General features: G+C 30.2%; 1 protein-coding gene across 1 annotated transcript in view; it reads right to left on the bottom strand.

Annotated features, from left to right (window-relative positions):
• LOC139513593 (mucin-3B-like) overlaps window positions 1-15310 on the bottom strand; it is a 282396-nt gene that overhangs the window by 240934 nt on the left and 26152 nt on the right. Inside the window, exons 32-47 of the mRNA XM_071302236.1 lie at window positions 14827-15155; window positions 14386-14512; window positions 13636-13686; window positions 12586-12920; window positions 11760-11889; window positions 10226-10554; window positions 9412-9541; window positions 8772-8900; window positions 8258-8302; window positions 7473-7726; window positions 7051-7189; window positions 6020-6103; window positions 5044-5160; window positions 4330-4533; window positions 2966-3031; window positions 1378-1518 (exon numbers count right to left, since the gene is read on the bottom strand). Of these exons, the coding sequence (XP_071158337.1) occupies window positions 1378-1518; window positions 2966-3031; window positions 4330-4533; window positions 5044-5160; window positions 6020-6103; window positions 7051-7189; window positions 7473-7726; window positions 8258-8302; window positions 8772-8900; window positions 9412-9541; window positions 10226-10554; window positions 11760-11889; window positions 12586-12920; window positions 13636-13686; window positions 14386-14512; window positions 14827-15155 (2610 nt within the window). The remainder of the gene's footprint in view (window positions 1-1377; window positions 1519-2965; window positions 3032-4329; window positions 4534-5043; window positions 5161-6019; window positions 6104-7050; window positions 7190-7472; window positions 7727-8257; window positions 8303-8771; window positions 8901-9411; window positions 9542-10225; window positions 10555-11759; window positions 11890-12585; window positions 12921-13635; window positions 13687-14385; window positions 14513-14826; window positions 15156-15310) is intronic.

Genomic DNA, 15310 nt, shown 5'->3' with positions numbered 1-15310 from the left:
TTTTTAAAAATAATACGCTAATAAAAAAAACTTGCAAGTCACAACTTTGAAATCTTTATATATACACACAATACAATATTTCTATATTAAAAGTTCTGGTGAGAATGAACAAAAAAGTGTCCTCCAAAACCTAGTTTCCTAGCTAAGTGTTTTTATAAATGACATTTACTCTCCGATATTCTCTGGTCAATGTGCCATTATATAAATAGAGATATAATAATGATGGAAGACATGTAAGTGTTCTATGAACTCTGGTTAATTTATGTCACGTGTAAATTCACCAGTCCAATGAATTTAAAGGAAACACTAGTTTACCAATGTTCAAATCCAGCCCGAGTGCGTTGCGAACATAGTCAACGGCTGTCTTTATTTTTTAAGTGTTTTTTTTATACATTATAAACCAATGAGTAGGTCTATTTGCAGTCTTGAAAATTATATTGACCTGCATAAATTCTTAGCTTGACATATGCTATAGGCATTTGTCTCTTTTCAAGATTATATATTGTCCAATGGACGTATAATTTGATTGTATGATACGTTATGATGCTTATTCTTAGTTAAACATATCAACCACTTCATGAATTTAATACTATAGTGAATGAAGACTTTGGAAATTAAATTTCAAGGTAGCAAAAGATATAATCAAAATGAAATAAGTTGGGCTTAGTTGCATCGTTGTAAATTCAAGATTTTAATTGGCGACAAAAAACGCCACCAGTTTCAAATTATTAAAAGTTAGAAATCTGAAATGATCGTTTTAATATACGTAATAGCATAGGATTGTACTACTACTGTATACTTCACCAACAATTAAACAGAATTATAATCAAACAAAAACATTTTAAGTTGCCGGGTTTTTTTGGTTTTTTTTAATAAAATGTGATTGTAACGACAACTAAAATTCTTATTTTCATTTATATTCATAACAATTTCCTACTAGTTTCCTGTGTTGAATAAAATAATATGTATAAATAAATATAATTCGATATGTTAGAATGTACCCTCATTTGTAGACATTTTGTACAAGACTGTTCTTTTAGGCGCTTTCTAATTTATGATCTAAAATTTTGTATGTTTTTGACATTCAAAACTATTTGTCATACTGTTACTTTCAAAATAATGACTTAGAGCAAAGTTGTTGATACTGAAAATTGTGGTATTTTCGTATTTCAGGGTAAAATGAATGTGTCAAATTTTAAGTATCTTTTCTGACTTTATTCCAGATTAAAGGTTGTTTAAAGATGTGTATCGTAACAGCACATTCTGCAGACTTTATAATAAGCATTATATGTACATAGCATGTCAGATGACGAATTACACTACTAGAAGATCGGTTATTCTAAAAGTGTAGGAATACTTAACCAGTTATCTTCTTACTTGTACTTAATATTGTTGAAGCTGATGTCGAACATAACATCTCGTCTTCGTTATCGCCACAGTCATCTTTACCATCACACAGCTGTTCACGTTCTATACATTTTAACGTCGCACTACATTCATATTCACATACATTTTCTCCTACAATATCATAACATGTACATAAACAAATATAAAGCGTCAGTAGGAAGTGAAATGGTTAATTATTTACGTCATGAGAATATAAATAATAAAAAACATTGGCTTAACCAAACGAACGTTTCCTGTTCTCTCCTGGCTTGACAAGAATTGCTTAATGGTGGAATGTGAAGATGTAACATGTTTTCTCATAAATACTTTGTTTCACATTTTGTTTAAATTCAAGAGATGGAATTTCAAAATATAAAGGTATTGAGAGATTTTTTTTATCGTTAATAGACAATACATTTTTGAACTAATTGAATTTAACAAAATACAGTTATATTTATATTTACCTACCATAATAGCTTTGTCATCATATCCATTATTGCTTGCATTTAAATTCAACAGTACAATCTCCCTTTTCCATGCCCTTACTAATATTAAATTTGCATTTATCTTTAAATATGGATCTTCATTTTTCTTGAACTTTTACTTTTATCTTTATACTTAACTCTTTTGATGCTTATTGTTAAAACAAATGTACACTCACAACTGTATTTTCAAAATATGTATCACTTGCTTTTGTAATGAAAGAAACACTAAGAGAAGTTATATTCACATTAACATTTCTATTTCAAAAATATATAATATATCAATGTATTAATACATCTTCCCACAATTAGATGTTTAAGCAACCAACTACTACATCCCAAGTAATCTACATCTAGTTTATCTACTATTATGTTTGACAAAAGAAAACAATCAAATTAACCTTTCTCAACTGAACTCTACATTTCTGTCATAAGGACATAAATAACTTATGTTTACTTTGCTTCCATTAAATAGGAATTAATGTATATTTTTGTCTCTTTGATATTTACGTTAATTGCAGACTAAACAATACGGACTAAAAAGTTGATGATGACACACTAACATGCAATACAAAGTCTAAATTGAAAAATGTCTGATCAAATGCTTAATACCAAAGGTTTATTTTCCCTCAGACTAACTACTACTATCTAGCTATATATTCCACAATTTTGTTATTTTAATTCCTGCAAACATTAACAATACATTAACAATTATATATATATTATAAATGAAACAACACAAATATAGCAGATTAATACAAGAACAAAACTTAAACATTACCATTTCAGAGCCTTACCAAATGGTAATGTGTTTTGTTTTTAGATTTATATGGATGATGATAAAAAATAATCATTAACTGCATACTTGTCTATAATTGATATAATAGTAAGAAAAAAATAACATCCCCATGGAATTTCATTTGCCAGAGCCTCACAAGATTTTTTTTGAAATTGTCAAATTTGATAGGCAATGTTATTTTTCTTTCACTATTTGTAGTCAAGCAGCAGAATTACTTTTCTAATACATAATCACATGAACATATAATTTTTACATAATTTGATAGTTTTAATTGTTGTGATAAATATAGGAAACATACCTGTAGTTACTCCTGGTGTTGTAACTGCTGTTGTTGGTGCAATGGGTGTGGTAGTAGTAACTTCCGCTGTAAACAAAATATCAATATTTTTATATTTTTGCTTGTTTGCATCGCAATTTAAAAATCTAGTTTATTTTAACACGTTTGTTGCGGTTGCTAACAAGATGTATCTAAACTGAATGCAAACACTGTAAACAAATAAGAAAAGTATGACTGACATTGACTTGTAATTGTCATAAAATCTGAAGAATACAATCGGCATGGAGTTCTATTTGCCATAATCTAACATGATTAACAAATCCAATTCATAATGCTATAATTGGATATTTACATTCATTCCATTTTGGGGAACAATATTTCAATTCAGTTAGTTGCGAAGAACTTTAAATAACATTGTTGAATTGTGAAGTATATTTCCTACACATGGTGTAGATTGCTTGATAGTTGTTGCTTGAAGCCACTTTCAGCACTATTGTTCTATTTCGTGAGGGTCACTTTTTATTTGTGTTCGAAGCCGGAGTGTCCAGAGAGCACCACCGATCTTCATTGTGAAAACTGACAACCCTACGAAATTAGGATTGGAGTCGAACACACATGTCATGTGCCAGATTCGAACTCACAACATCTGTGTTTAGAGGCTAGTGACAGTCTTTTTTGAATTATACTATAGTATATGATAAATTCTCATTGTAAAATTCCTTTCTTTTGTATCATTAAGATTGATAGCAGATGCTGAAAAATATGTTTATATCACACTGAGATACAATATAAATGATTCAGCAATTACATAAATTAACGAAGTGGAAACACAATATTAAAATCTAATTTTACATTACTCTCACATTAGATACATTAGGACTTTTTCTTAGATCGCTATCCACTAACATATATGTTTAACACATGTTTTTTTTGAAAAGTTCCTAGCAATATGCATTTAAGTATGTATCAAAGAATGCATATATAAAAAAAGATATAACACTTATGTACGAGCAACACATTAATTCGAAAAACTATTACTATTGTTAATCGGTGACAAATCGAATATTTCTCGATATTTAGAGATTCTGTTTTACATTGACAACTGAGATGTTAATAGAAATTATGTAGAAAATGGCAAAAAAAACTATACATCTTTTTTTAAAGTTTTCTCAATTGGTGTTTAGCAACGTGAACAACACTGTCCTGACAACATATATTCTTGTGTGACATCAGATAAATAAAACTATCACAATTATTTCACATTCGAACTTATTCATTTAAAGTGTTCTGGGAAATAACGGGTTTCAATTGCAACTAATGTAATACTAAAACTTGATAATAATAAAAAATAAAAATGTAATTATTATAAGTGCTTAAACACACACCACAATCGCTTTCGTCATCACAGCTGTCAGCACAATCACATTCTCCATCACATTTTTTACTGTCCAATATACATTCACCGTTTTCACAAGTATATTGAGATGTTGTATCACAAGGCGAAGGCGTTGTTACAACTGAAGGCGTAGTAGTAGGTGGTGGTGAAGTAGTTGTTCCGGTAGTTGTAGACATAGGAGGAGTTGTAGTCACTGTAAGATAATAGGTCCTTCGTTGTACATTATTTATTCATTAAACATTAACTAGAGAGAGTCTAATTGTTATAAGAGAAAAGGTAAAATTTAAATTCCAATTTTTATAAACCGAGCGGCCAATACATCAAATGATCATACGAATTAAAAAAAAAATTATTCGGAGATGAATAAAAGCTACTTATTTCATAAAATTTAATATAATATGTGAAATAAGGCACAATTTAAATGAAAAGTATACTTTTTTCAAATGTTAACTCCTTACGTCTTTTAAGTTTTCAGTAACTGAAATATCTTTTACAAGTAGAAGTTAAATAGTAGAATTTTGAAATGTAGATATATTCATAATAATGCCAATAGACATATGCATTTTAAAAAATAATACTTAATTCATGATCCTTATTTTAATTAAAAATTTACTTTGCAGTAATATTTGTGTTATTAAAAAGTGTTTTGCGTAACATGAAATTGAGGAATCTTTTATGGGATAGACGAAATTAATATAAGGACCTGGAAGACAACCGTAGTCTGTTTCATCTCTGCAATCATCATCACAATCACATATTCCATTGCAAATATTCTCATTTCTGTCGCAGGGAGCAGGTGTACTCGATATTGGAGTAGAAGCTGAAATTGTAATTCTACATGCTTAGCATTTAAAATTTCGTCTAGCCGAGGTTCGCAAAGTGATAATTCTTTTTCATCTTGATATTTTTCCAAATAAAGTTTTTAAGGGACAATGGTTGAATCAAAACATGAATTCACAGAGAAGTTTCTTTTTGTATTTTGCTCTGATATATATTCACAAAGACGTTTTCTTAATATTTTATCTATAAACACCGGTAAAATTTTCTTTAGAATAATATGATTCAATATTTGATAAACAGGTTTTATTGTTTATTCAAAACTTTGTATAGATTCAAAATATAATTAGACTTTGAAATCGAAGCTATACACATCCACCATGCAATATGAATTGATATGTCTGGATTTTTCTCATTTGTTCATTTTTCGCAATTAAGGTAAAGGAAAATATATCGACACCAAAGGAAGTTTCTGCATGAATTCCAAATATCAGTTCAAAGAGCCATAATTATTCAAAAAATACAATAACACATGAAGATACATACATCGTTAATATAAAGTTTTATAAAAATATGTCGTGTAAATGGGGAAAAAATTACAAAAAATATATAAAATATATCATATATACAAACACAAAAGTCTGATCTGAAATAAATTCAGATGTCTATGTCAGAGTTGTAGTTACCTATAAAAGCTTAAAAAGGCCTGAAATTTCTTTTTGATAATCAATAAATTTCATACATATTGCTATATAACATTAATACATTTCCTTAAATATTAGTACAAGTGATCTCGTTGAATGTGTCGAGCATATTCTAAAACAAATGAGTACATGTATTTCATAACAATGGTGTAATGTAATGAATGTGTCTATCTTGATACATGACTATAGACAACTTACCTGATGTTGGGACTGATGGAGTAGTTGCAGCTGAAGTGATGAACACTGGTGTTGTTGATGTTGTAGGTGCAACAGTAGTAGTTCCTAAAATAAAACAAAATGTATTCATTTTAAATACAATAATATTATAAAACGGCCAGACAGTAGTATATATATTATTGTGTTATTTCGTTGGTGTTTCAGGTAAGCTGTAATTCTCAAAGCGGAGCCGCGGGTAACCCCAGTCCAACAACACTCAAAACTACGGTATGAGGATATAATACATGCTCAATATGAAAACACCCATTTCATTACACTTTATTAAAGACACAAGCTTTAAAAAGCTAACCGATAAAGAATAAGTGTGTAGGAAGATTTATACTCGATGAATATAATAACACACATTACAGGACATCTAACTAAATGATACATATAATCGTTGTATATCAAGTTTAGATATTCAACCTTTCTACGGGCCAAAACAGTTTATCAAAAAGATTTTATCAATATGAAAAAAATACTTTCGTTAATACACTTTTAATCGGATATGATTTTTTTTTTATATTGTAATAAATTAAATAATTTACAATGTGTTTTGAGTCATTTGAAGATAACTTACTGTGCACTCAAAATTAACAAAACGACATAAGAATGAAAACCAATACAACTAGCTATGTAGAACACAAATGTTTTAAACTTGACCCCGAACCTAAAGATATAATGACCGATTCAATGGTTTGTCGTATAAAACATTTTTGAAATTGTTAGATCATAATGAAGCGTCTGGGATGTAAGTTGTTTTTCTAATATTAGGGTATGGAAGCAATCAAGCATGACATTATCCTTTCAATTCGAACTCAGAACGAAATAGTCTCAAACTGAGGAACCTTTGATGTATCAAGAAATTGTATTGGATTTGATTTTGTTATAGTAGTTTTGATAAAATGTGGAGGGATATACTATAAGAACTAGCCCCTAAAGCAAACCACAAAAGATTCATTTAAAACTGCTTACGTTTGGTTAAAATAAAATAAATGTCTGAATCTAATTACCTTCATAACAAACTTCGATTTGAAGATTGCTTATAACTGGAATCAAATCGCCACTTGGGACGAATATCAATTTGAATACACTGCTGTCTACTCCTTCAGGCAATTTGAATGATACCAATGATGTAGTGGCTAATTGTGGCTGAAAAAGAAATTCAAGCAAATGTAAAAATGGAAGAAAAAGAAATCAATATCACTGAGATTGTTGGTCAGATTTGTGAGTATATATTACAGATATTTGTCTATACGATAGCATTAAAGCATTGCAAGTACTTTTTCTTTTTCTCACTGAATTATATTTGTGTAATACCGCATATTTTGCTACAGATTTACACTAAAGCATACTTCGTTTTGCTATTACTTCTTGAAATGAAAACGATATATGTGCAAATGAAAATGTTAAGTTGACTTGCAACACATCTTACTTTTGAATATCCTTCAACTTCAAGAGTCACAGATTCTACATTTTTGACGTTAACTTCCACAGACATAAATGTTACTGGAGTTGTGCTAGTGAATACAATGAATGGAGATTCATCTGTTGGTAGAGGTGACCAAGAAGTTAATGGTGCTCCTGGTTTTTGCAGAATGTCTAAAACGTCTTGTCCAATTGCAGTTGTTGACGGTACTATTGAAAAGTCGTCAGTTGAAGTTGTTTTGAAAGGCTGTTCATCACATCCTGAAACAAATGTTTTTAAGATATATAACAAAATGAGATATTTGTACATTAAGAATAGAAACGTTCTGTGGTAAACTGGGCTGTGAGTAATCTTCTTTGTTAGGTACTTTTTATTTTAACCTTCACATAACCATTATGAATTGGATTGACAATAACCTCAGAGTGATTTTAAGCTATAATTGTTCAATACCACAAACTGATGAGTACAATATATAGTTAGACCTTTATGTATTGTTAAATATCTTTTTAGAGGATTTTCTCAATGGAAAGTGTTTTGTGATTTTACTTTTCACTTAAAAACATAAACATAAGCAATGTCATGATTTTAAACGTTGACTTGTAGAAATAGTTCGAGGAGAAGCAAAACCATAATTTGACTGCGACGTTTTCCATTACAAAAAGTAATGCTCTTGTACCTCTATCTCAATCTCATCACATTTGCATCTTCTCTCATCTGATGTATAGGTTTAAACAAAAAACCACCAGACAAAATCCTCAATATATATTCATTTAACAAAACGTATTACTTACTTGTTGTTGTTGTTTGTGGTACTGTTGTTACAGGTTCGGTTATTCCTGTAAATAAACAATATTGAATGGTAAACATTTTGAAATCACAGTATATTTATTCCTTTTTAGGTGGGGACGTTCAACAGACAACATGTATAGAGACGGAATGTACACAATATAATTTCTTTTGTCACTTATTTCGATATTATAGACAATACTATTTTTATACTTCTAATACAAAACTTATTCATGCAGTTTATTTAACCATTTAAGTTAGTCATCATTAAGGAGGCGTCCAACTCTAAAAACCTTATAAAACATTTTCGCATTTTAGCCAATTGAGTTCTACATTGAAAAGACTTTTGATGAGACTAAAGTACAAACGATTCTGTGTTGCCTCAACCTTCTTTAGTTTTTTCATAAACCTCTAATGTTCAAATTTAAAAAATGACACATTTAGATTTAAAAAAAAAAAGGATTTACTACACATCGTTAAATTTATTTTATGTCGACACTTGTTATTAATTGTACAAACCAGTAGGTGGGGTTTGTGGCACTGTTGTAGGTAATGCACTGGTGGTTGGTGGTTTTTCCGTCGGGGAAGTGACCGGCGTACTTGGAGGTAATGATGTAGTTATAACCACTGGTACAGTTGTCAGTTTGGCTTTAAAATAGAAAAAAGTGATATTTACCATATTTGTTCTTAGAAATATACTTTTGTCAAAAATCAAAACATAATTATATAATAACTAAAATCTCCTTCCGTCCACCAAGCCCCTTTGTATGGATTTTACATATCTCCAATGAAACGATACTTTCATGCATGTTAACCCTATACAGACTTTTGTTGGCATGGTTGAGCTTATGATTGTTGAACTACTATTGTTAGCATTTATGTCAGTAATATCACAAATCATATTTCAGAAATTGATTTAAAATTAACATCTTGGCTTCCCTTCATTTTCATTAACATATTTTCATAAACATTAACTGAATGCACATTATTCCCTTTATCATCCGTGATATGGCCGAACTATGATAAATACTTGTTTTCATTTCGGTGCTAGACACACGTTTTTCAATTAGATAATACCGTTCAGATATTATCTTTCATGGGTTTTCTTTTTAAGGGAGGAAAACCCCAGAGAGAAGACAACACAACAGTCAAATCTTACCACAAGTAGAAAGTTCTACACTGTCTAAACGAATAGTACTGCTGCCTGGCTGTTTTGTGACGGTTATTCTGATAATGTTGTACTCTTTCGATTCCAATGGGATTTCTTCACCTGGCTGTACATTTGGGGCCTGAAATATTGTTATGCAAATGATGTAAAATATTAAAATTGCTTAAAACTTCTAGTAGAAAGAAACTAAAATATATGGGGTTTTTTGTTTGGACATCTAATCAAAAGCATGTATGAATTTATTTCATTTCAAATAACTTTTTTAAATGTGTCTGTTTATGTATCGTGCTTAAGGGCTTTCTTATTGACTTGGTATAATAAAATGAACTTTAATAATATACATATAGCTATTGACTTATAATGAGATTGATACAATTGTTTTATCAACCAAAAAGATATGTTTTTATTCAATTTAAATTTGAAGATCCTTGTTTTTATAATGAATATATATTCTGTTAACTGTAATAAATTGAAATATTCGATTGAATTTCCTAATAAAATGAACTGTATCTTCTTCTTTAATTAATCCCGTGTCATTTAGACTTCTAATGTATACATAAAATAACATTAAGGAGATGTGATGGTGTGATTCCAAATGAGACAACTGTCCAACAAAGGACAATTGACGAAGATACAAGACAGTTAAGGTTACCATAAGGCTTCAATAATGAAAAAATAAATGTGATTAAATATAAAAACTCAAAAGGGAAATCTCACAACATAATTTGTATATTCAAAACGCATGTAACATATCATAAATTATTTTTATCTTATTTGGAGCCAGACGAACAGAACACTCATTTACCTGAACAGTTATAAACTCTGGATTATCTGGAAGATTATATTTCACGGTAATAGTAGCAATGCCATCACCAGAAACTGTTACACCATTTACTTCTTCGTCTAAACCCTCGATCAGCAGAACCATTATAGATTCATTTGTCTCAACAAACTTGTTATCGTCTTTCTCTTGAAGTGCATCTTTGTCGATTGTTGACAATGGTGACGACAGGTCATTTGACTTAATGTTAGACTCGTCTAGTACAACTTTTTCTTTAACACATTCTGTGGCTGTTGTAACCTCTATAGTAGATGGTTGTGTAGTTGTTCCCATTGAAACCGTTGTAAGTTCACCTATTATAATTAAGTAAATTTTATAAATTTGACATTTAATACATCTTTTATTATCGTTTCCTGTCCAATAGAATATTATCTGACAACTCATTCATTACATATTTGTATAGATTGATTTTGCTATTATTGTTATGTCTTTTTTGCTAATATGGCTCTCCAATTCTACCGGTTGTTTTTAATCCTTGGCTCTCAAATTTTCTTCTTTTAGCCACCCTGAAGAAATAAAATTTAGAAAAGCGCATCCGACGAAAATTTATAAAATTTATACATACAGTTTTGGAGTTTATTTTGTTTTATATAGGAGGGCCGTTTTTACTAAGTAAAAGTGTAATTGTCTAGTGGTATCGTTAAAAGAACAGCTGATTGGAAAGCAGTGCTCAATTGACTACCTACTTATAGCAACCTTGTACAGTTCGTTCAAATAAATGTAAACAAACAATGATGGTATTGTTCAATGCACGCAATATTCATTACATATTTGTTGATTTCAAACCTTAAATGTCTATCATATAGCTTCTGATATTGAATGCAATTTTCCCATTCAGTATAAATGCCATAAACTGAGGGTTAATAAACTGATAATGTATATCAGTTGATGTCTAGTATCTTCTTTACAAATTTGCAAGCAAAAATATCAATTGATATCATATAAAAAGGTCCAAAATCTCGTGTCAAAAAACATTTGAATTCGACTTTGATTTTAGAGAAAGTCTTTTTTTATCAATATTGATTCATTGGAAAGCATTTTCATTCTAAAATATAAGTAAGAGCGAAACAATGTGACATCTAGTATGTAATAATATATACAGGGTAACCGGTATTACCAAACAGATTAGATAATACAGGAAACTTCACAAACTACCAACTGGAAACTTCATAATTGTGGAAAGAAAAGTTATTGATAATTGTCTTGTCATCCCCCTTCAATTGAAATCGACCAGACACGATATGCAGTACAACCGCCAGGTTTAGTTTCCTATGACCATGAAGGTAAAAAAGTTGTTTCCTGATCCTATGTGACATTCGAATTTGCAATTTATCTTATAAACATGAAGTACGTATTATTAAATAGGTAATAAATGCATGGAATTGGTATTATCGATTTATAAAAGAGTTGAGATTGGCATAAAATTACAAGTGCAGGATGAAAGTACTTTTGATACAGCTTTGGACCACATAATAATAACACAATAATCAATTCTCACCACAAATGTGAACTGCTACACTGTCCAGACTAATACTGGGGCTGGATGGCACTTTTGTGACTGTTATTCTTATAACATCATAAGTTTTCAATTCCAAAGGTATTTCCTCACCGGGCAGAACATTAAGAGTCTGAAACAGGCATACAAAATAATGTCTATTTTTAAAATGCAAATCAATATTTTTATACGCAAAAGCTTGCATGTAATTACGACCTGTGTATTTCAAGATGACTGGCGTTTAATAATAATAGAAATTGATATCCTTTTATTTCCGATTACAGTTTATGCGTATTTATGTTTTTAAGTAAAGAACCTGATTAAGAAGTTTGCATATTTTGGGGAAAAAATCATAGTAAAGACAGTTCTGTCAAATGTTTTCTTTGCTTTTATAGTGATCAAGATTATTACACAAGCTTGACTTTTGTACCCCTATTTTTGACATTTTTCCCTATTTTGTTTGGGTTTTTCCACACACACAGGTGAGAGGTTCAACTAGCTTTAAAACCATGTTCAATCCACCATTGTTTTATAAGAAAATGCCTGTACCAAGTCAGACATATGACAGTTGTTATCCCTTCGTTTAATGTGCTTTCGCTTTTGAATTTTCCTTGGAGTTCGTTTTTTTGTTTTGTTTATTATTTTACTTTTTACGACAACTGAAATAATAATTTCCTGATTTTGAATGTAAATACTTGCTATTACACAGTAGCAATTGTTACTGTTTGGCATAAATAATGAATTTTAACACGCTGTTAACAGAGGTATTCTAATAATTAAGTGTTTTTTTTATTGTGAGCGGTAATGGGACATATACATATCTACTCACCGGTACAGATGAAAAATCTGTTGGACTCTCTGGGAGAGAAACATCCACTGTAATACTAGCAATATTCGTTCCCAAAACCTTCAAACCATTAACTTGATCGTCCACATCACTGATCTCCAAAACAAATGTATCTTTGGTTATCTCAATAAATTTGTTATCGCCACTATCTCTCAGTGCATTTTTGTCTTCCACTGACAAAGTTACGGTACTAGAATCAATCTTTGAGCCATCAATGGTAGGCATTATGTTTGTCTTGACACATTCTGTAGTTGTTGTAACCTCTAAAGTGGTTGCTTGAGGTGTTGTTGTTCCAGTAGGTAAGGTTGTAGGAATAACTAAAATGATAAGCAAAGATTTTATAATACAAAATAACAAATTTGAAGGAACTATAATATACAACATGAAAACAATTACATCTTTTAAACTGATTTCGTTGAATTTGTTGAAGAGCTACCTACACATTGTCTTAAATTTGGATATAATCTTGCTCACTTTAAACATTTTCATGTTTCTTTGCTGTTGATATACTAGTATCGGAGTTGAAATGATAAATCTACAAAAAGCTGTCTTATATTCCTTATCCTGTTCCATTGAACAGCGTTGGAACCAACAAGATTGGTTTTAACACTTGCAGCTTCTTCCTTCTCAAAAACGTTACATATTTTTCTTTGAACTAATTAACGTTCATAGTACCTTTATGACACACTGGTTGTTAGTCTGTGTGAATCATATTAATTACACCAGAATCGTTAGTCTGTGTGAATCATATTAATTACACCAGAATCGTTAGTCTGTGTGAATCATATTAATTACACCAGAATCGTTAACCAACAATAATAAGTTATTCATTGTACATATGATGCAATGCAAAAACACGTCAGTCAAATATAGTATACTACAACTTAAACCAAAGTATGTAACCATTCAAAGCTTCTACGTTCATTATTTGTATAACAATCAAGAGCTCAATTATATGATGTAAAAGAACAATTTTGATAATTGAAAGCAGAAATATCAACAATTGAATATTATTGTGTAAATAATACAAACCAGATGGTGTAACTGTTGTCGGGATTGCTTGCGTGACTGAAGTCTGTTTTGCTATTGAACATTAAATAATAAATTTATATCAACCATGATTTTTTATAATTTAATCATACGAAATACTCTCTATAAACAACTTGACATAAAATGAAATTTTAAGAATTATTTGAAGATATTTATGAAGGCTGTTGGTCATATGTAATTGAATTAAAACCATCTGTTAAATTATTATCCGCCCTGTAAGTAGTTAAACGTTAGAAATGAGACAATCTCGTTAGCCAGTCATGAAGACAAGAGGAGTTTAAAAATCCAATTTCGATATTTGTCAACTTTACCGGTTTCAGAGGAAGATATAAAAATACTACACTATTGACAAACGTGAAATGATAACTTTCCAAAATCTCCTATTTACAACATTAATATGCATTTCGGATTTGTTTTCAGCTTACTATAACTCATTGTATAAATTAAGTATTTTTGTTTTGCTTTTCTCTCTTTCATAAAAGAGATATTTACTTAATCTGTACATGTTTGAATTTTTACATATTTGTTAAAGTTTATGCTTTTCTTTGATGAATGGTATTAGTGCCCCCAGAAAAGATTATCTGGGGCTCCGAAGGTTATTTATATAACTAACTGTGTAACACTCTTACAATAAAGTAACGTTGTTATGATCATATTTGGCTCAAAAGTTAAATTAAGCAGATATCACGTTGTTTGAAAATGGGCAATGGAAGTATATAAATGACAACTTACCACAACTTAAAACTCCTATCTGGTCTAAGACGATATTTCCAGGGCTAACTGTTTTTGTAATTGTGATAACAATTTTATCGTATAATTTCGACTCAATTGGGATTTCCAAACCTGGTACAATATTTGTCTACAATATGTGATGAAATAAACATGTCACTTTTAGCTGATATATATACTGCGTTTTTCAGATACTTGTAAGAATAATGAATGTGGATTAGCATGCATAATGGATGGACTGAAATCTAATTTACGTTTCCTAGAACTGATATCAAACAAATTTGACTATGCTTGTCATATCTAGTTAGAATTGCGAAGATACACAAACAACACTTTTGCTTACGTATTTCCGAACAACAAAAACATAATCGTTTGAAAGCACTATCTTGAACAAGTAATGTTTTATTTCAAATATTGGTTAAGATGACTATATAAATTATTTACCTCAAGAGTAACAGGTACGAGTGGACTTTCTGGAAGATAATATACCACAGCTATTGTTCCAATGTTTTGCCCTACAACTTTCAAACCATTAATTTCATCATTTAAATCGGAAATTTCAATGACAACTTCTGATAGGAGTGGTATCTCAACCACTTTGTTATCATTGGCCTCAGTCAATGCTTCAATGTCGGTTGGCGACAATGGTTTGGAAGGTGAAACAACATTGGAATCATCAAGGAATACGTTGTTCTTGACACATTCTGTAGTTGTTGTAGCCGCCATTGTAGTTGGTTGGGCTGTAGTTGTTGGTAATGGAGTAGTGGTTTTAGCTAGAATTAAAAAAAATATATAATTATATAATTATGATCAACAGAATTGTCGACAATTTTGTAAAGAAAACATAATTATATGATACTTTTTCCTATACTTAATGGACTAGACTTTCTGTATGTACATTAAGCATATGTTCACTTTTTTACTCGAT

This window comes from Mytilus edulis, chromosome 2 (genome assembly GCF_963676685.1).
Source record: "Mytilus edulis chromosome 2, xbMytEdul2.2, whole genome shotgun sequence".
Taxonomy (NCBI): domain Eukaryota; kingdom Metazoa; phylum Mollusca; class Bivalvia; order Mytilida; family Mytilidae; genus Mytilus; species Mytilus edulis.
This window is presented reverse-complemented; position numbering and strand designations above follow the sequence as displayed.